General features: G+C 36.7%; 1 protein-coding gene across 1 annotated transcript in view; it reads left to right on the forward strand.

Annotated features, from left to right (window-relative positions):
- The window catches only part of LOC127649802 (divergent protein kinase domain 2A-like), a 59,269-nt gene extending 38,640 nt beyond the window's left edge, over positions 1 to 20,629 (forward strand). Inside the window, exons 3-4 of the mRNA XM_052135047.1 lie at positions 10,851 to 11,154; positions 18,219 to 20,629. Coding sequence (XP_051991007.1) covers positions 10,851 to 11,154; positions 18,219 to 18,559 — 645 coding nt within the window. The 3' untranslated portion in view covers positions 18,560 to 20,629. The remainder of the gene's footprint in view (positions 1 to 10,850; positions 11,155 to 18,218) is intronic.
- The last annotated feature ends 2,615 nt before the right edge of the window (positions 20,630 to 23,244 follow it).

The raw sequence follows: 23,244 nt of genomic DNA on the forward strand, positions 1-23,244 counted from the left end.
CATGTTTGTGGTGTGGGGGCCTGTTTTATTTCACAGAAATTCTACAAGCTGTTTTCAATGTCAAGGCCTGGTTTCAATTAAAGTGAAAAGTATGGAAATGTTGTATTCCTTTACATGTGGTAATGCTTCTTGTGAATGTCTTTAATTTGCTAACAGTAAGTGGTAATGTAAATGGTTGGTTTAGAACACAAGTTAGTGATTTGTTGCATTCGATGCATTATGATTTTCTCAATGCAAACCAGTGGAAATTTTATAGCAGAATGTAACAGAGCAGAGCCCATTTAATTCCATTGTGCTATTTGATAACATCAGTGCAACATGCAAGCAGAGGACATTTAATACAAGTAATAGGGAGTTGGCATGCAACTTCATGAAAGAGGTTTCCAAGGCATTGTCATAAGCCATCTGTATGATCCTATTACAAAACAAGCTTAGAATGTTTTTTTTTTTTTTTTATGTTATGAAGTAGCCTGTAAATGTACTTGATTTGTGGTGGTACTGTAAGCTGGTAATTTGTTTAAATCCTTAAACCTAAGTATTAAATTTGACATAGCTTATCTTGCACCATTTTTACTATGAACATAAATGATACCTCAAATCATGCAGCTTTTTGAGGCAAGGTGTGCACTTTTCTAAACATTCTGACTCAGGATTTCCCCCGGCGGACAATTAACAGGCGAAAAAGTAGGGGCTGAGCCACATCTATGGTCTAGAATGTTCTATATATTTTCAATTTTTAACTTTCACATTGAATATATTAGAGGTCGACCGATTAATCGGCCGGCCGATTAATCGGCCGATTTTTTTGCATTTTTTACATAATCGGCATCGGCCAATATCCACGCATATCAAGCCGATTATTAGGCAGGCGCATCTGTGGGCAGCCTAGTGTTGTTGTGGAACACGTGTTCGACGCACGCTGCCCCTAGAGTCATTTTCCAGCAGAGTGAGCAGACCTCATCCAGTGCCTAAGGAAGGAGCTAAGTTCCTTGGAGAAAACAGTAAGGGTTAAATTTGTATAACTTCTTTATATTTAATTAAAAACTTTTGACATGTTACTGCCAACTTCAAGAAAAAACGTGACAAACGCGATAGTTGACATGACGTTCGGCTACTTTGGATATTGATAGCGTAGTTGAAGTTGCATTATCACAGCAGAAGGGTTGCTATCATGTCACAATAAGGAAGCAAGAATTTTGCAATTACAGACAGTGAATCTGAGATTTTTATTTGTTCTGTTTGTGTTTGTTATATTTGAGAGGGTTGTCACTCAATGCAGAGAAATAAGTAATAAAAATATACCAACGCACTATAGGCTATTGAAGGACTGGCTTTGGTAAGCTCGGACATTATCGGTTCTGCTGTCGGTACTGCAGAAATTAAGAAAATACATTTATTATTGCTATAAAGAGAAAGTTATTTTATCTCGCCAGCCATTTCTATGTATAATAATATGAAACCCTTTGTCTGTGATGCAATTTAGCTATTCGCAGTCGGAGAGAGAGAGAGAGAGAGAGAACTCGCTCACGCGGTGCCACAGCGAGCAAAACACAAGCCCTGCATAATGAGTGACAGAACGAAACATTCAAATGTAGCCTGGTTTAGATCTGTGATTATTAGTCTGATTTTATTTTAGATTTCGCCTTCCAAAGATTATAAAAAGAATATTTATACATCTGTCTAGCACAACTTCCTTCCCTTCACAGCGGTGCACTGACATTTCTCCCTAAAACTCAAACTTAACGTCAGAATCAGCACGATCGGTGATTGTTGTAAAATGCTACTGTTGCTAAATTGCGGGACGCATTTAATAATAAAAAGAGCGCAAGAGATAGCCTACCGTTCCCAAGGCGGCGCGCGCTCCGAAACAGACCGCAAAGAGACAAACAAGCAAAGTATAGGCTACTTTGGGTTTCATGCGTCTAAACGATCAACTATACACAAAAATATGTCAAAACGACCGGCTTGGAGATTCACTTAAACACAGTTTATGTCTTAAATGGACGTAGTTATGGAAATAGTTGGGAGAAAATATGGTGCATCAGGAGTCTATTAGATCTGAACTCGGTCTTAAAGGGGAAGCGGTCTAATAAACATGCTGACGATTGAGCCATTACTGCGAATCAAACAACTAAAGGCAAAGAGAAAATCACTTACAGCTCTTGAATGAATACCTTCTGCATTAATAAGCATTAATCTATCTATGATAAACTATGCAGTGTTATTTTACAATTGATTACTTTATTAGATTTCTTTTTAGACCACACCTGAACAGTAATGTTAGTAGACCTTCCTGAAATTAAATCACTGTGCCTATATAACGTTTATATTTGTGTATATATATATATATATATATATATATATATATAACAAAAGAACGTTAAGAATACAGTTGAAGTACTGGATCGATAAGCAGTATTGGTAAGAGTAGTAATACCATTAAAACCTTAATGATACCATCCCTAGTTATGCCTGTGCTTCTCTTGGATGCTCTGAATATTGGATTACGTGTCTGGATTGCCCCTTAATTAAAGCTGCATTTGGATCTCAACCTTCGTGTCGCGGAGCAGTTCAGTAACACCTGCTTTGTTTATTTAATATATTTGTTATACATTATTTATACAATATGTTTTTACATTATACATTTTTAATTTAAGTGTACAAGTGCAGATTGGTCAAGTGTTCAATAAATGTATTTGTTGAGAAATTTTGCCTATCTTAAGTAATTATTTGTGTTACATTTTATCTTTCAAATAAAAGGTTCAAATAAGAGGTTAAAAACAAGCACATATCGGCCAAATATCGGCCAAAATAAATCGGCAGCATTAATCTGCCATCGACCGACCCGGATTTCAAAAGATCGGCATCGGCCTGAAAAAAACAATATCGGTCGACCTCTAGAATATATACTGTATTGGTGTATATACTGTATAAAATGGCATATTTGCAGTTTACAACATGTTAGGAATAATTCTAGAATTTGACTATTATAAATGTATATTAATAATATTTTAAGGCCATTTTTATTTTTTTATACACCTACTATTGAAGGATGAAAGGAACAATGTTTTACTCATTTTATATATGCCAGTATCTAACTGACAAGAGGTACACATTTGGAAAATTCAATATGCAGATTCAATAAAAAGTTCCCTGAGGCATTCACTGAGTTTCTGCAATACACAATGAGGTTTTTTTTTTTCCCTGGAGTTGGAACAAATTCAACCTCACTCTTACCTAGGACATGGCCTTTTACAGACATTTAACACTCTCTGAGAAAGAAACTTGATGGCAACGTGTTCCCAAAGGAAGTCTAGTATCACCCTGTTCTGTAGTCTTGTGTTGACTGGTTGTCACAGTCCGGGTGATATAACAGTCAGACCTGGAAAACAACTTAATTTGCACTTAATATTCTAAAACTAAAATATTTAGTAGTACTAAAACTTAAATTCTAAATTCAATAACATAACTAATCATTGAAAAGTGCAGTGTGATTTAAAAATATTTTCCAGTCATTCTTAATGGCAAGCCTATTTATAGACATTTTATATATATATATATATATATATATATATATATATATATATATATATATATATATATATATATATATATATATATATTATTATTATTTGTATTATTATTATTTTGTTTTTTTGCTTTTGGAGACATTGATAGCAGAATTGCACGTTTGTTTAAAGCAATTAAAGTATACCTATTTCTGTTTTAAAAAAATGGTAAAGAAAATAATAAAAAATAAAACAAATACACATAACCGTAGCTGATAGTCTGTTCTGTATCTCAACAACTGCTTTGGAGGCAGAAAATAATATTGAATATCAATGTAAATTGGTCATTCACTTGTCCGGACAGAAAAAAGGACATTTAATTTACATGCTCAAGTAACATGTCAAAGTTTATGTTGAATATTTTTTCTAAAATTATGATCGATGCCCAATCTAATAGTGTACTATTAATTAGGATAATTATTTTATGTCATGTATTATAGTCAAATAAAGAAAAGCCTCCATCGCCATCATTTACAGCAGGTGTGCTTCACCATTGTTGTTGCAGTAAGATCATGTACAATAAAGGCTATACTTGATTACAATACCAACATTTCAGTAGTCATTAGTGAAATTTGACTATTCTCAATACCAGTACAAAACCAACAAATAATAACACTAACTTATTTAATTAAGGAAGAATGGTTTCAAGTTCTTAAGCAGGCTTCCCGTGGAGCCTTAACAAGTCTTAATGTCTAAAATTCAGTTTTCCAAAATGTAAGGTCATAAAAAGTCTTAAATATCTCAAATGATTCAACAAAAGTCTTATAATTTAGAGGCCTTAAATTTGGGGACAGAAAGATGGGAATCGTGAAATGACCTAATGTGATTATCAAACTTCAAAAGAATAGGATTTAATTGAATAATTGCATGTGCTGCTTCTCTCAGAGTGAAAACTCGTCACTGTTGTATTTTCTCCAAGCATGCGGGGGCTTGTGAGGTTTTCCAGCTGTTGCTGAGCAGTTCGCAGTCATAAAGACATTGGAGCGATTATTTAAGATCAGCTGATGATGATGACAATGTTTACTTTTAATTGTTTATATTGTAATACCTTGTAGTTTATTGTAGGAGTGCACATTTTATATCCCTTATTTGTTTGAATGAGCAGCTTGAAGAAGTGATGCGCTTCAATAAGAGTTTTTTTTGTTTTTTTTTTGGTTGCACCATAAACCGCATCTAAATTTTACTCAATTTGGACTCTTGTAGCCTCTGTCTGGCTCTCCCCATCACAGGTCAAACAGACTAAGAACATTTAATATAAACTACCAATTTTAAAAACTATTGGCTGATTAATTGACTTTCAACACATAATACAATATTGGTTGACCTCCTAATTTGTGTGTATTTATATAATGGCACATAGACAAATTTAAATGTGAATATCAATGTGGGAAAACATGTGAGTATTTTAAACTTTTTTTAGATTGTGATTTTAGTGGGTTTGTTTTGGTATGGGGATACAGTATTCATTCTATCTGTTCAGGTCTTGAAAAAGGTCTTTTTAAAAGACTTTTGATTTTAAAAACTCTGCAGCAACCCTGTTAAGTAATTATTCAAGACTAGTAAACACAATAAAATAACAATAATAATATAAAAAATATAATAATAATAATAATAATACAAAAAATACAAATTAAGAAAATTCTGTGCTTTTTAACAGCTTTAAAATAAATGAACAGCAGTAGGCTATTAAGTATTCAAGTAAACATTCAGAATGAAATGCAACATAAAACTACTACTGGTCTTCACTGTATGATTATAATACATTAATTCTTTTTAAAGCTATTAAAGTTATTCAGTCAAGAGCAGTGAGTGCTTTTTGATTTTCTTGTTAGGTTTGTTTGATTATTATAATGACACACTACACTAGACAGCAGCAGGTCTAATAGGGTGTGTTCACACTTGGCAGGTTTGGTTGGATAAAAACGAACTCTGATGCGATTGCTCTGTTAGTGCGGTTCATTTGAACAAGGTTTGCCATCCAAACCTTGGTGCACACCAAACAAGCAGACCGAGACCCCCTGAATAGAGGGTCTCTTCCCACATCCAAACAAATTCTGGTGAGGTTCGATTTATATATGAATGCAGTATGGACCAAAGATGTCTAAACGGACCAATAGCAGGAAGTAATTTGCCTTTAATACTGACCTGAAGCATACATGGTTCTTCTCATCATAGGATCTACACTCACCTAAAGGATTATTAGGTACACCTGTTCAATTTCTCATTAATGCAATTATCTAATCAACCAATCACATGGCAGTTGCTTCAATGAATTTAGGGGTGTGGTCCTGGTCAAGACAATCTCCTGAACTCCAAACTGAATGTCAGAATGGGAAAGAAAGGTGATTTAAGCAATTCTGAGCGTGGCATGGTTGTTGGTACCAGACGGGCCGGTCTGAGTATTTCACAATCTGCTCAGTTACTGGGATTTCCACACAACCATTTCTAGGGTTTACAAAGAATGATGTGAAAAGGGAAAAACATCCAGTATGCGGCAGTCCTGTGGGTGAAAATGCCTTGTTGATGCTAGAGGTCAGAGGAGAATGGGCCGACTGATTCAAGCTGATAGAAGAGCAACTTTGCCTGAAATAAACACTCGTTACAACCGAGGTATGCAGCAAAGCATTTGTGAAGCCACAACACGCACAACCTTGAGGCGGATGGGCTACAACAGCAGAAGACCCCACCGGGTACCACTCATCTCCACTACAAATAGGAAAAAGAGGCTACAGTTTGCAAGAGCTCACCAAAATTGGACAGTTGAAGACTGGAAAAATGTTGCCTGGTCTGATGAGTCTCGATTTCTGTTGAGACATTCAGATGGTAGAGTCAGAATTTGGCATAAACCGAATGAGAACATGGATCCATCATGCCTTGTTACCACTGTGCAGGCTGGTGGTGGTGGTGTAATGGTGTGGGGGATGTTTTCTTGGCACACTTTAGGCCCCTTAGTGCCAATTGGGCATTGTTTAAATGCCACGGCCTACCTGAGCATTGTTTCTGACCATGTCCATCCCTTTATGGCCACCATGTACCCATCCTCTGACTTCCAGCAGGATAATGCACCATGTCACAAAGCTCAAATCATTTCAAATTGGTTTCTTGAACATGACAATGAGTTCACTGTACTAAAATGGCCCCCACAGTCACCAGATCTCAACCCAATAGAGCATCTTTGGGATGTGGTGGAACGGGAGCTTCGTGCCCTGGATGTGCATCCCACAAATCTCCATCAACTGCAAGATGCTATCCTATCAATATGGGCCAACATTTCTAAAGAATGCTTTCAGCACCTTGTTGAATCAATGCCATGTAGAATTAAGGCAGTTCTGAAGGCGAAAGGGGGTCAAACACAGAATTAGTATGGTGTTCCTAATAATCCTTTAGGTGAGTGTATGTTGACCATTACTGTTCTGTATAGATGTTGGAACTGGCGTCAGCAGTCCATGCAGCATATATTCATTTGTGTGTGCAACAGAGGAATTTCTGGCGCTGTTTTGACTCGTTTACAAATTTTATTAGCTCTTCGTTTGGTCTCAGCTGGTAAAAATACCACCATATATATACATCCAGCGAGTGCTTTTAGCCCAGCAGCCAGCATTGTTTTGGATGTTTGTCAATTTCCGTTGCAACATATACGTCATAAAAGCTGTCCAATCAGGTTGTGACTTTTTCCTTATGCTTTTTGTTTTGTAGCTTAAAAATGCCAGTGTGAACGCTACAATCTGCATTACCAGAGCTCGAACCAGTCTGGCCATTCTCTATTGACCTCTAATCAACAATATTAGTGTTTCCATCCACATAACTTCCACTCACTGGATCCAATGGCACATATCTGAGTAAACTCTAGAGACTGTTGTGTGAAATCACAGGAGATCAGGAGTTACAGATTGACCATATTTTTCCCCATACTGTTGGTTGATGTGATCATTAACTGAAGCTCCTGATCTGTGTGATTTTAATGTATTACAATGCTGTCACACGATTGGCTAATTCGATAATCATTTGAATAAGTAGGTGTACAGGTGTTCCTAATAAAGTGCTCAGTGAGTGTATTTAGCTCCTTCCAAGCCTAATGGTCCATTTGATTCATTGTTGCCATTGCTAGATGGAGATGCTACAGGATATGTTTAGCTATTCACTGTTGTACTGAAGAGTAGTTAAGATAAGTGGTCGACCGATATATCACTGAGGCTGATAAGGGCTCTGAGAATCACCTGCTTGCATGTGAAGCGACTGAGACATTTAAAAGACCAGTCATGGTTTGTTTTGTTGTCTTGTTGTCTTGCTTAATGATATAAAGGAAAATATCTATACAAATTATTTATTATACTGTCTGCAAATATGCACATATCTCCTTTAAGCAGATGTAATAAACCAACCTCACACAACTTCAGCAGATTCAGCATCCTGTAGAATGCTCATAAATCTTCCTCTAAAGCATGCATTCTGTCATCCTCTCCTCAGCAGTTCTCTGTAACTTTTCTAATGATAAAAGGCAAATATCAGTAAAACTTATATTATATATAGGGCTGTCGATTTAACGTGTTAATTCAGTGTGATTAATTTGACAAAAAATAACGCGTTAAAAAAATGAACGCATTTAATCAGCAATACCTTAGAACAATTTCCAATTTGAGTAACAAGAAAGTGGTAAAGTGTATTGAAATATGTAAACAATTTGATATTTTATCAAACTGTTTATTTATTTATTTTCCTTTTTGTTGTTGTTTGTTTTAATATACCTCTTGGCTCTAGATGTAAAAGTTTTCTGTAAATTAATTTAAAAAAATGTCTGACGCAGGTGTACATTGACGGATCCTTAAACAAATCCTCATAATAAATCTCGAACTGATTGATAAATTCACTTGCGAAATGGATTGCTGTGAACTCTATGCCAATGATTGAGTTATGATAAATAATATGGTAGTAAACAATACATTGTATTCTAAATCCGCTTTTTGTATTGTCTTATCAATGATTAATTCTTCTGCCACAAGAATGTAATGCATTTTAATTATCTGATTTTTATTTTATAAATATATATATATATATATATATATATATATATATATATATATATATATATATATATATATATATATATATATATATATATATATATATTAAATATTTAAAGATAATTATATATTGATATAAATATTATGTATAATCATTATATATTGAATTATTGTTATATGAGGGGCTTTCTCAGCAAATATTATGCGATTAATTAATCGGAATACCATGTAATTAATTCGATTAAAAATTTTAATCGATTGACAGCCCTAATTATATACTATCTGCAAATATGCAGATATCTTGTTTAAACAGATGTAATTCACAAACCTCATGAAAATCCAGCATTTTCTTCCTGTCGAGCACTCATCTACAGCAATATCTTCCTCTGAAGCAATTATTCTATCAGCCAGAATCAAAACTTCAGTATCAGAATCAAAAGTTCCTCTGATTCACAAGTCATAATGGTCAGTCCGTGACAATCCAAGCAGGCAATCCAGGCCATTTAAACTGTCAGGAGATTGCTGCTCGCACTGGATCCGCACAAGCGCAACTTCAAAGTAAAAGTGCTTCACCTGTGCTATAAGTAAATGTCACATTCACTATATATATATACAATTGGTTTGATTCTGTATTTTTGGAGAAAATGCGATCGCTAACGTGGACATGCCATCCATGGTTGCTGGACTGCTGCATGTACTGTTATTTATTTCTTCGTAATATATTAACAATTCGATTATCAAAATAATCGTTAGTTGCAGCCCTAGTCATCAATGGGTTTGTATGCAACTGCAAACTGTAGAGTCCTGGCAGACCCGGATACACTAGAACAGTAGTAACAGAATCTTTTCCTCATTGCAGTTCAATACTTGATAATATTAAGCCTCATAATGAAGTTAACAGACTTTGAACCATTATCAGTAATTGACGCATTACTAAGCCCTGTCTGAATAGTGTTTCTGACCAATCTTAGCAACTGTTGCTTTGCACCATTTCTCTTACAAGCGCTTTGTTTTTTCAAATGAGAGTCTACGTGAGTAATGTGTGTTTGAGCAGTTAACATGTGTAACACTAGCAAGGACACCTACATTTGCTCCAAGCTAAATTAAAGATAATAACTTAACGTTAATTCATTTATGTATTGATTCAGCTGTTACAAATGGCGATAGTAATTAAGAGCTCACAGCATCATAGTGAGTGTGTTATGAGATGTTATGAGCAGTTCTGATAACTTACACTAATGATTTCACTTTGCTCTTTTCAAGTGACATATAATAATTTGCCTTGATTCTGATTCCGTCTCCACAGTTTTCAATCAAATGACTGAAATGACCTTTACTACAAATATCAAATATACAGTATATGCTTTAACATGTCACTTCATTCCAGCCCATGTAAAAGTACTATCATTTCCATTTATGACAATATTTTGCCAAAAACTTGCCGTTCAAGGCAACCACCCATTCATTACTATGTCCTGCATAGCTTGTCAGAGCAAGCAATGTTAACCAATGGGGCGGAGCTTAGTGAAGGAGCAATTAAGTGAAGATCAAGGTAAAATGAAAATATTAATCTTGTTTTTCTGTCTTCATTTAATTTACTTGAGTATGAAAATTTATCTCAAGGACAGAATTAATGTAACGTATTGGACACATCGCTGAAATGCCTTGTGCAGTTATCAGATGTAAGATTTTAACAGTGTGTGAGATGGTGAAAGGTTATATTTGACAGATTAGCTCTGCCAGAGGTCCATCGCATTGCATATATGCTGTGAACAGCAGTCTCCAGTCAACAGCTCCGCTCTACAGGATGATTCAGCCTCTCCATTTCTGACCAAAATGGCCAGATGTTGAAATGCTCTTGCTGGTTACCAAAAGCTGTGTTTTGTCCTTTAAATTATTTGAATCTTTGGGATTAAAGTTTAATGCCCACTTATCCATTTTTTATGACTCAATTTGAAATGGGGCTATCGAATATCCACAGCACTTAAGAAAAGTTTGATAGGGCTACTTTGTTTTAAGCAAACAATACGTTGTGATATTGGGCTTACATTGGGAACAAGGTGTTAAAAACGTAATTATTTGTTTGCATGTGGAAACTCTCACCTGGTATATGTCTCGTCACTGTCATGACTGCTATGTTGCTCGGAACTGCACACAAGAATTTCACCTACTGTTGCACTTGTGTACATGGTAGTGTGACAATAAAGTGATTTGATTTGATTTGACCTTGACTCTGTCTTTTTGTGTGTCGTCTCTACAGAGTTTCCCTTCTGATGAGGGATGGCCTTTCGCCAAATACCTGGGCGCTTGCGGCCGGATGGTGGCAGTGAATTACGTGGGCGAGGAGCTCTGGAGCTTCTACAATGCACCATGGGAGAAGAGAGTAGATCTTGCCAAGCAGCTGATGGACATCGCCGAGCAGCTGACCAACAACGACTTTGACTTTGCCCTGTATCTCCTGGATGTCAGCTTCGACAACTTTGCGGTCGGGCCCCGTGACGGCAAAGTCATCGTAGTTGATGCAGAAAATGTCATAGTGGCGGACAAGAGACTGATAAAACAGAGTGAGTATGACTTCATTCCAGCCTATTTGTGCTCTGGCTTGCTTTCTGGCATTAATAAATTGTGCAGGAAACTGCAATCCAGGTTAGGTGTTTTTTTTTCCCCACTTTTATGTGACCCACTTTCAGTTTTTCCTCAGTTGGTCTGTAGCAACTTTAGTCCTGTTTTTCTGGCCTGGCTGGTCATGTGTTTTGTCTTTTCCATCAACATAAATGTGTCTCGGACCTTTCAGGCAGCATTATCACAGTCTCACAGTCCAGGTGGAAATCTGCATGGGCCTCCCATGGTCCACAACTTCTAATTAAAGTCGTCTTTCAGTTTCTATTCCGGTACTTTTAAGCTCTTGTAACACTACATTGAGAAAGTATTGCTGTCATAGAATTTGCGTTGCAACATATGAATGTTGCCCAAAGCTGCACTTTTGATTCTGGGTGGCAGCAAGTTGGCATAGATCGGTGCAGTGCTGAACCATTGGTTTATGCCAGAGTATTTGCCATCCAGAGTGGCCAAACTGGGCAGGCAGATGAACTTTTGTTGTATAAAACAGTTGTTATTGGCTACTCCCTGAAAGTGTTTATCTGAATCAACTGTATATGTGTGTGTTTGTTTGCAGATAGATCTTTCTAGAAGGTTAGGTAAAACAAGCTTTGTTTTTGTTTTTTTCTATTCTGAATTGATGTGCAGTTGTGATTTAAAAGCACTGGACTGGACCTGCGTGGGAATCAAGGTTGCATGTCATTTTGTGGAGGGCAGTGGGTGGATAGACACTCTATTCATCTTTTGAATTTAATGTATTTCGTTTATAATTCCTCAATGCACTAATTAAGCAAGATCCAAGGATCTTGCTGTTCATGGCTCTTTAAAATCATTCACTGGAGGTGATTTTCATCTTTGTAAATAATCTCACTGAATTGCTTAATACTGAGAATATCTTGAAGTCTAGAGGTGCCGTTTTACTGTTACTAAAGTTTTTGATTCTAGTTGGCAGCCCAGTGTGGCTTTTGACTTTCAGACTATTCTGGACCAGAGTTTTTTTGTTTTTGTTTTACCTCCTCCATAAACTACCATACATCTAGTAATATTTCTGTAGTAATTAGCTGCAGTGTGAAGTATGTATACTGTTTTTACCCATATGATGTGCTACTTTTGCCAAAATGTGTAGCGTACAACACCGTAATAAGTGATTAATGGTTAGTGTCTCTTTCTTAACTAATTATTTTACTGGACTGACAGAAGACATTTTACATTGCATTACATTTTAGATGCCAAATAGCTGTATTTCCAAGATTATAAATGGATGTCTCTTGCTAAATTAACACTTCTGTTTTTTTTTTTACTTAAGACGAAACATTTTCGGGCCAAGAAAGACCCGGTAGAGTACAGTTGATATACAACACCTTCCTTTTGATTCCAAACATGAACATCGATATAGGCTTGGTTTTTACACTATACGAAACAGCATCACCTACACTCACTGAGCACTTTATCAGGAACACCTGTACACCTACTTATTCATTGATGTGACAGCAGTACAATGCATAAAATCAGTCAGATATGGGTCAGGAGCTTAAGTTAATGTTCACATCAACCATCAGAATGGGGAACATTTTGATCTTAGCGATTTCGACCGTGGCATGATTGTCGGTCCCAGATGGGCTGGTTTGAGTATTTCTGTAACTGCTGATCTCCTGACATTTGTATGTACAACAGTCTCTAGAGTTTTCTCCGTATGGTGGCAAATATAAAAAAAACATCCAGTGAGTGGCAGTTCTGCAAATGCCTTGTTGATGAGAGAGTTCAACAGAGAATGGCCAGTCTGGTTCGAGTTGACAAAGGCTACGGTAACTCAGATAACCACTCTGTACAGTTGTATTGAACAGGATGCATCTCCGAATTCACAACATGTCGAACTTTGAGGCAGATGGGCTACAACAGAAGACTATGTCGGGCACTTTATTAGGACCATAGTGCTCCTAATAAAGTGCTCAGTGAGTGTAGATTTCAGTAGTGGTGCTATGTATACCGTGAACGCTTATTTTGTAAAAAACACATTTATTTCAGAATACAAAGGTGGAAAATTATTGAAAAAAATTACATATACTTTTGATTGTAAGTGTCCCCACACATGATTAGGATTTGGAATTGGTCTCTTTTGACCTGGGCAAGTAAGCAATCACACATACAGCCATTTAGTAATATTCTAGAAACACCTCAACAATATCCTAGTGACAACCTATGTCCTAATACCCTGATATTGCATAAAAATAAGTATTATAAAAATGTAAAAAATATATATTATTTTTAAAGATTTATTTATTGTTATGGAGAATCCAAAGAACTACTGTCAAATGCAAGATTTAGATTCATTTAAAAAAAATTCTGCCAGAGTTCTTGCTCTCTTCAGTCGGAGATATGACACACTTGCTGATTCAAAATGGTGGAGGGGTGATACCAACTCACCCCAACTCTCTCTCTATTCCATCACGTTGTGCTTGCTGAAATAAGATCAGGAGTACCGCGTGAGTATAAACTATTGTAAAATAATTATTTAGAAAGCGATTCATGGAGAAACCTTACCTTGTGAAAGTGTGATTGTGTATTTATCTCCTCTAAGCTTGTTGTAGAATGCCTATGTCCATATGCAGCTTTCAGTGAGTAAAGAAATAACATTCAATACAAACAGACTGTTGTGCATCCGCTTTCTGATTTCATTTTCTAACATGTTGGATCCTTTTTTCCTTTGCTGGAACATTAACTCTTCAATTCCCGATAGTCAAGTGATAAACAACCTCCCACTGGTAGACGTTAATGCGCACATCGTCTCCCTCTGCCTGGCTGGTGATTATGTAAATTAGGCTAACACCTGAAAACCACTCGAAAAATCGGCTAGTGTGACATTGGCTTAACTCACCTCAATCCAGGTGGTTGAGGACGAAACTCATTTGCATCCACTTCCGAGACTGTCAGCCTGTGCATCTTATCACGTGGCTTCTTGAGCACGTTACAGCGGAGACTTGGCGTGTGTGGAGGCTTGCGCTATTTAACGCGGCATGCACGCATTACACCCCACTGAGAGCTAGAACAGCCACATAGCGAATGTGAGGATGGTAACCCACGGGACTTTACCCTCCCTGGCTAGCAGGCCAATTGGTTTCTTAAGAACCCTGGCTGGAGTCTCTCAACACACCCTGGGTTTGAACTCGCAACTCTAAGGTGGTAGTCAGCGCTGAGTAGGGTTGTGCCGATGGACGATATCATCGTCCATCGTGATGGCTGACCAACATCACGATGTAGAGCCACCATCGTGATGCCACGCCCCCTTTTGAGAGTCTTGCTAGTGTGACTCACTAATCCTAGTCTCTTCTATAGTTAACCTAAAAACTTTGCAGGGATTGCTCTGTAAATTAAATTGAGAATATAACTAATGCATATATGTTATTTTAAATACTGTAGTATATGCCAGAGACGTGACGTGTTAGTCTGTGAAAATACCGTGTCAGGCAGGCTACACAAATATTGATCTTGACATTGTTAGCTTCTTGACTTTTTTTTACATGCCTTACACTGTACATTTAGATTAAAATATTTTATGTTGTAGGCTACAAGAAAATAGCCTTTATTAATTAATTATTAGTAGTTGTAGTGTCTCAGAAAATCTTGCTCATTGTCACAAAGCTCTTGTATACACTAAAGCGGCAGTTTAAGATAAACCCAGACCAGCGAACGTCAAATAACTTTTGTCTGGTTAATACTTTTAAAGAAAAATTTCCTTGGCCATAAATCCATAATGTCAAATCAAATGAAAGAAACAAGGTGAATATGAATAACACACATTTATTAAAACATAGAAGAACAACAAATAAAGAACAAGAAAACGGGAACAACACTCAGACCGAAACTCAGCATTAACATTTCACTTATAATTAGCAGCACAATTAACTTCAGCACAGGCTACAAAATAAATTAAGTTATTGAAATATTGTAAAGTGGTCATATGAACTACACAAATGAACGTTTAAAAAATAATATGCAAAATCGAATAGCTCCGCAATGGATGGCGAAAAATGCGTAAAGAAGTCTAATATCTTTCACCATAGACCATGTTTAAATTTCGATGTTTCTGGCCAGAAATACCAACATATTCACTTTATCTGGTTTTAATAAGCTGCGGATTGGTGTAACTACACTACCCGCTGTGCTGAAGACCCGCTCTGATGGAGTACTGGTAGCACACAGATATTTCCGTGCTAATCTTGCCATGAACCGAAACCTTGTCGTTCGTTTTCCACCAAGTCAGCGGGTCCTCTTCCCCATCAATGGCCATTTCCTGCAGGTACATGGTCATTTCTGCCTCGACCTTTTGCTCATCAGTGAGTAAAATAACGAAATTACAGTTTTTAAGTGGAAAGTATTTATGTAAAGAGATATATTAAAATAAAAAGTGCACAACTCTTCTTAAGTGAAAGCTAAAAAAAAAAAATGCTTCACGTGTCGTGCAACCTACTGATAAAGCGCCGACGAGTCATTAGTTGGGTTAGTAAAATAACGAAATTATAATTTTTCATATAATTTTTGAAAATTATATGAAATTATATAATCCCCGCCCGCCGACGATATCATCGTCCATCGCGATGTTTTACTGTCAACATCGTCAACTGCCAATTTAGGGGACATCGCCCAACCCTAGCGCTGAGCTACCCAGGCCTTTTTAAGTTTTCTGTTTTTAACTCTTAAATCTAAAAACATAACTGGATGGTTAAACATATATACTACTATTTAAAACATTTATTGATGCATAAGGTATAGGTAGTAAATACTGTGCAGTAAACAGTACTCCAGAGAAGCAATCAAGTAAGCATGCACTCTGATTGGCTGTGGCACTTTGCCTTCTCAGGATCTCATAACTAGCTACCCCGAGAGTGATTGGCAGCACGGTGACTTCATTTTCTCTAATTAGTTATTGGCAAGATATTGAGCGGTGTCAAATGAACAAGACAGCAGTTCTCCCTCTCTTTAAGGAGCTTATGACTCTATATAGTTTTGCTGATCAGTAGTTGTCTCAGCCCAGTCTATTCGTGCACCCCCACCATGCACCAAGAGCTCTGTAAGGATTCTTCACTATTATTGATTTGTTCAGTATTAAAATGGGTGGCAAGAGAAAATATGAACCTGTTGTCAGAATTTATTTTTAATCTTATCCTAGTTTGTCTTTGTTCTACAGAACATTATTTAATTTTAATGCATATTGTGCTCTTTGAAGTTACAGAAGGATGCTGTTTAAGAAATAAAGCACTATGTAATGATAAAGAACTTCTTTATGTTGAATGCTATACAGAAAGGGAGAATAGAGAAAATAAGGATAATGCCATGCTAAAGAAAAGGCAGCTGAGACTAGGCATGCTGTGAAATAAAGTGAAACCATTGTTCAATGCTGAAAAGAACTGGGAAAGAAGTTTCAATCATTGCTTTTGCAATGGATGGGGAACTTGTATTTAAAGTCAGCATGAACTAACTATTTGCATTCTTTATACACGTTCCCAGTCATTGTGCACAATTCATCAGTGAATGTTGTTCCATACAAAAAAGTTCGTCATAATCTTTCATCAGAATATAATAACTGGCTTTGCCTCTGAAACAACGTTCCTTTTCGATTGAAATCACAAAGGCTGTGATTTCTAATGGTTAATTTTAAAACCAATAAAACAAATAGCAAAGTAGCCATTTCAGCATTGTTTTAGCCTGCTGTTGTAGATGATGCAGCCTTTCCAATTGCTGATGCAGATATTTAATGGTGGTCAATTTTTATTTATGTAAATAATGATTTCAAATAACGGTGGATTGAGAAGAAAAAAGCATTACCATTGGGATACGTCAAGACATGTTTAAAAGTGGAGTTTCTGGAGAAGAGCTACATGATCCTGAAAGGAAACAATCCATATAGTATTGTGATAATCGAATCTCACAGATCAGAGAGATCAGCCAATCGTGGCGGACAAAGTGCATCAAAGGAGCTTTGTAGCAACTGCCCCCTTCCATGAATCCTTCATCTGATTTTCAATTGTATTTCATTTTTTGCTTAAAGTTTGCAATGATGCAATTCACCTCTGAGCTCGTTGGTTTGGTTCAATACTACCGGAAGAAAAATTTCTAAAAAGTGGGCGGTCACTGTTGCATTCTATTGACTGCGAACACATTCTGGTCTAGCTCCGTTTTACTATGCAATGCCCACTGTGCACAATCTAATCAACTGGTTCAACTTGAGTCTCCCCCCACTTTTAATTTTACCGCATTTCCATCTGGTATTATGATGCGTCTTGGCTTATCCGATCACATGTGGTCAGGTGAGACACCGCTGTTTACAGCTGGTCACTAAATGCATCTTCTGTGACCACTTGTGTTCGGATTTGGAGGGACTCTGTTTCATGATGACATTCATAAATCACTATGTCAGTGTGTTACTGCATGATATTAAAGTGCAACAAAATCAAAAAGATGAAGGTGTGCAGTTTCTCCCAGATGTGGTTGAAACCATAAATGCAACATGTCAAGCAGAATTATCCATTATTTTAATGTATTACCTGTATTTAAAGGAGCTTCAGGTGTTCGTGCTTATCATCTGTGTTGATATCAGACACACTATAGAAGATCCGTGAAGCTTTCGTGATTCTGTATGCATCCACTTTTTCAAATTGTCCAATCAGATGGTTATTTCCTTTTAAAGCTCGTAACCGGCAACGTTTTAACACTTGTTTTAGCACAGTGGTTTATTGACCGGTGAGGGGTGGCTCTTCACTGCTGCCAGGATGCATACAGGACGGATTGGCATTTACACCTCAAATGTGATGTGGTCACATGCATTTTTGACCCCGTTTAGACCTGTATTTAGGGCTGACCACAATAATCGGATCACCTGAAACGCATCTTAATATCAGGTGGAAACGGGGTCTTTGTCATATTGCAGAAGTCAAAATGGGTTGAGAATGCAGTTTAATGTTGATTTCATTCTTATGTAATAATTTGGCATTATATTATGCAATTTTTGACTGAAAATCTTCTATTCACTCAGATAAACCTGAGAACTATGATGTCTGGTACGAGAGCCACTATGAGGAATGCGACAAAGAAGCCTGTCTCTCCTTCTCCAAGGACGTCCTCTGCTCGCGAGTCACGGTGGATCACAACTACTACGCTGTCTGTCAGAACCTGCTCTCTAGATTTGCCACCTGGCGTGGCACCACTGGTGGTCTCCTCCACGACCCCCCTGCTGACATAGTGGAAGACGGGCACCTCGTGGCCCTTCTTGATGAGTGCACAAAGCCTCGGAACCGTTACGGTCGCTTTCAGGCAGCTAAAGAACTGCGGGAGTTCCTGACACAACTCACACAGCTGAGCAATACAAACAGGTAGTGTCGAGAGCAGGGGACAGTTTTACCCCTTAAAAAACATCAAAAGAACTTTAACAATGTACTACCACATTCAGGAACACAATCATACACCTTTAAGGGAGTCGTTATCAAATGACAGTATCAGTCTCGCCAACTTTGGCTCTGGTCCTGTCTGGGGTTAATTAAAGTTTGCACATGAACATGGATAAAAGGGTCGTGTGAAAATCAGCAGAATAGAGGCTGAGGTTGACTAGTGTGTTGTGTGTGTTTGTATGTGCGGATGCTTCAGTAAACCCTCTGCCGTTGTGGGACCTGATCAGGATCCTCTAATGTGGTTTATATTTAATTTATAAATTCTGTGCTGAGAGCACAGTGTGCAAGGGGGTTATTACCGAACTTACACAGGAAGTTTAGTTTCGGTTTTGTTTGTAAGCTCTATATTCAAATAACCACCTGGCTCCTTTGCTGCAGGAATCTTAGTCAAGTCTTAACTGAATTTGAAAGTGCAGTTGATCAAATTTCCCTCTGATAAGCGGAATAATTTGACCATAATCTTTCCTGAACCTACATGGTGAGACTGATGCTTTATGTGAAAAGTGGCAATGAGTGACGGTAGTGGGACGACATGATTTAAAAAAATAAATAAATAAATAAAAACATTGAAAATATAGAGGATTCAAAATTATTTGAAACACTTACGTATGCAAGAAATAAAATACCAAAGAATATTGTCATCAGTGTTGGGATTATTTTGTTCTTTTAGCAATGCTTTGACCAAGATTATTTAGTAGCACTTTATAAATAGGTTGTATATGTTAACACTAGTTATTGAAATAATTGACATGAACTAACAAATAACAATACTTTTACAGCATTTATTAATTGTGGTTAATGTTAATTTTAACATACCATTAAAATGTGTATATATAATACAAACATTGCTGTGAACTACCAATGATATTAAATAAATACTATTAAAGGAATATTCTGGGCTCAATACAAGTTAATCTTGATTGACAGCATTTGTGTCATAATGTTGATTAATTTCCACTTGTTGCTCCTTTTCTTTAAAAAAAAAAAAATCTGTGTTATAGTGAGGCACTTACAATGGAAGTGAATGGGGACCAAAAAACTATTATGCAACTTTACAGCTCAAATAATACAAAAGGTTTAATGGAAGAATTAATGTAAGTGCTTGTATATAATTATAAGCTTCACATTTTTTAAACCATCCAAAAATTGGCCCCATTCACTTCCATTGTAAGTGCCTCACTGTAACTTCGGGTTTTGCTTTTTGAAGAAGAAGAAGAAGAAGAAGAAGAAAGGGAGGGGCAAGTCAAACTATTTTTTTGTGTTAATCAACATTGTCACAAATGCTGGCGATTGAGCTTAACTTGTATTGAACCCGGAATAATGCTGTAAATAATATTATTCATTAATGTTATAGTATACAACCTTTTTGTAAACTTATACCAAATATTTAAAAGAGAAACCACAATCAAGCTCTTATGTTTCATGTTTCTGGCTTCATAATAAACTAGCGTCTGTGTTGTTATTTTTACCTTCATCTTTTGGACCAATGTAGTTTATCTCTTCATATGCCGGTACCATTACATACCATCACTTGCACTGTAATTACATGTTGAGTTTACAGAGACAAGTTGCACTACATTGTCAAAGATCATTTTTACCCATAAACTTCACAATTATGTGCCCTTTAAATATATTTTTGTGTCCATATTTTAATGTCTGTTTGTTTTGCCCAACAAACCTGATGTGCAGCTTTACATTGTTATAATAAGCAATATTGGAGTTGATGGAGCTTATGGAATTATTGCTTTAAAAGTTCATTTTACTCATTTTATTTTGTATCCTCAAATAGTTTGACGATATTCCTATATTTCACCTTCAGTACAACTTTAAAATCCCCAATTTATGTTAAAAGGGTTTATTTGTGTATTTTCTGTAAGAAAAGAAAATGTCTGCTTTCTGTATGTGTTTTTGTTTTGAGACTGCAGAGAAGTCTGGTCTTACTGTGCCTTTCATTCAAAAGTTGTATTTTCAACTGGATAAAAGTCTATTAAAATATATGTATACTTAACCTGTTATTTGTTTGCATTATTGAATCAGCAATATCGAATTCATCAAGATTTGACAAAGTATATTCAATTTAGGCAACGTCGTTATTCAAGGTAATAAAATATCTGCGTGTGTGTGCATGTTTATACTACATTGTGGGGACCAAATGTCCCCTCAAGGATCGTAAAAACCTGAGAACACCTTCTTTGTGGGGCCCAGCGGTCGCTATGAGGGAAATGGATTATTAAACATACTAAACAATGTTTTTTTTTTTATGCAAAAAGGTTTCTGTGAGGGTTAGGGGGTAGAAATTATCATTAGGTCTGTATAAAATCCATAAAATGCATGTAAGTCTATGGAGAGTCCCTTCAATTTAGTAAGCGAGCGAGCTGGAAAGAAGCCAACACATATATCCTGCAGCAGAATCTACGATAGTGCAAGAAGATGGCTATGACGAACAGAACCCTACTGCAAATTATTTCTTTTACTTGTTTTACAGCATTGATGGTACCTTTTTGATGGATGTTCAACAAAATGTGAATACTAAAAGGGTAGTTCACTCAAAAAATGTAAATTGTCATTATTTACTCACCCTTGTGTTGTTAAAATGACTTTCTACTATGGGAATCTAAAAGGATGTGTTAGTCAGAATAGCATCCTCAGTCACCATTAACTTTTATTGAGCACCTTTACATGCACACCAATATACCCAAAAATCAGCTTATTTTATAAAAAAAATTTTTTTTTAGAAGGATTTTGAAATAATTGTTATTCTTCACTTTTAGCATCAAAATGTGTACACTTGTGTTGATTGGATAAGCTGGAAAGAACACTGGTTAAGGTTTCACATGCAATGTGAAAATGCCATAATAGGCAAAAATCTACACGTGTTGATTGGTTTATTCTTACACCGTTTATATTGCCTTACACTGGAACAGTGTAAAAAGGATAAAAAGGATGTATAAAGGAACAGTTTAATACATTTACATGACCACACACGTTGACTTACTAAGCATTATCAGTGTATCTGTGCATTTAAACATTGTATAAAAAAGACGCAATGAAAGTGGCATTTTTGGGTGAACTATCCCTTTTAGAACTGAGTTTAAGAATTAGACCAGTGTCAACATTACTCTAGTTGGCCAATACGTGAACTTAAAAATAAAGTGTTTGCCATTTTTTTGACCACAGCTGTCATTAATCTCAGGGCCTCCAGCAACATTCAGGTTTTGCTCCTGTTTTGAGAGTGTTCTAGTAATGAATGGAGCGACTCTGGGCTGAAGTTAAACACATTCACCCCTGTCCCCCATCTAAATATAGATTTCTTCCACTGGTTGCAAAATCCACAGCAAGGATTAGAGAATACAGAGTCAGCACTGCTCTTCGACAAAATCTAGTTCATATTATTCACTTGTTTCATATAATGCAGATTAAATCAAGCCAAACACCAATCAAGCTAAAAGTTTCAGGGTTTTAAATGGCTGCAGAATGTAAAAATATATTTATCAGCCCTACAGTATTTACCATCTTACCACATCTCTTAAAATGAGAGCCTGCTTCTGATCCAGGTCTTTTAAGGACATTTGAGGAGTTCTGCCATGTCCTTAGTTACTGAAAAAGGAAAACGTTTGTTCCGTACACTTCAGTCCTGTTCTGAATGAGACCTAGTTTAGGTCAGTCAAGCATGGGCATCACACTGGAACAAGAAGTCCCCAGATGTCTCTATTCCATTGCCTAAAAGCATGAAGTCGAATATTTTATGATCACATGACCAGCTGAATAATCACAGTAACTGCCCTGTTATTGAACACTTTCACTCATGGATTAAATTCATCATGGCAGACTGTGAACAGTGATTTTCTACAATCGCATCATTAACTAAAAACTATTGTGTTTGAATTATGCTGCATCCACACCCCTAGGTGTCAGTGTAAGTCCAAGACGACATGAACAAAAACAACATTCTTCAGAAGTGTGACAGTAGCTCAGCTATTTTCATAGTAGTGTAGCTTTTCCAGTAATGAGCTACATTTTCAAACAAGTAGCGTTACAGCGTCTCAAAAAGTTACATTTGTCACAATGTATGAATGCAGCAAAACAGCCAAAAGAGTAATCAAACACTAGCACCTTACCATCTACTCTCTCTCTCTCTCTCTCTCTCTCTCTCTCTCTCTCTCTCTCTCTCTCTCTCTCTCTCTCTCTCTCTCTCTCTTATATGTAGCACTGGTAAAACAAAATAATTTAAGTGAAACGGTTCTTTCAGACAATTCATGTAAATGAACCAGTTAAAATAAACAATTGACATTTACTTAGCTTTGGAAAGTCCAATTAATTTTAGTGAGTCAGTTCATTTGAACGATTCATGTAAATGAACTATGGCCCCAATACCCATACTTTTGGTTTTGGACCTAATTACCCACTTGTCTTACATATTTCCGGTGTTTGGCCACAGTATCCAATTATTCGTGAAGACTGGAAGTGTGTGTATGACTTTTGATTGCACGTTGGGACACTCGTGGACTTAACAATGTTGATCTCGGCCGTTCTGGTGCCAATGTCACACACCTCGTCCATTTCACAAGCAAAAGGGAAGCTCAAGCGGAGGTGTCAGACTCTGGAGACTAGCTA

The sequence above is a fragment of the Xyrauchen texanus genome, chromosome 9, assembly GCF_025860055.1.
Source record: "Xyrauchen texanus isolate HMW12.3.18 chromosome 9, RBS_HiC_50CHRs, whole genome shotgun sequence".
In the NCBI taxonomy this organism is placed as follows: Eukaryota; Metazoa; Chordata; class Actinopteri; order Cypriniformes; family Catostomidae; genus Xyrauchen; species Xyrauchen texanus.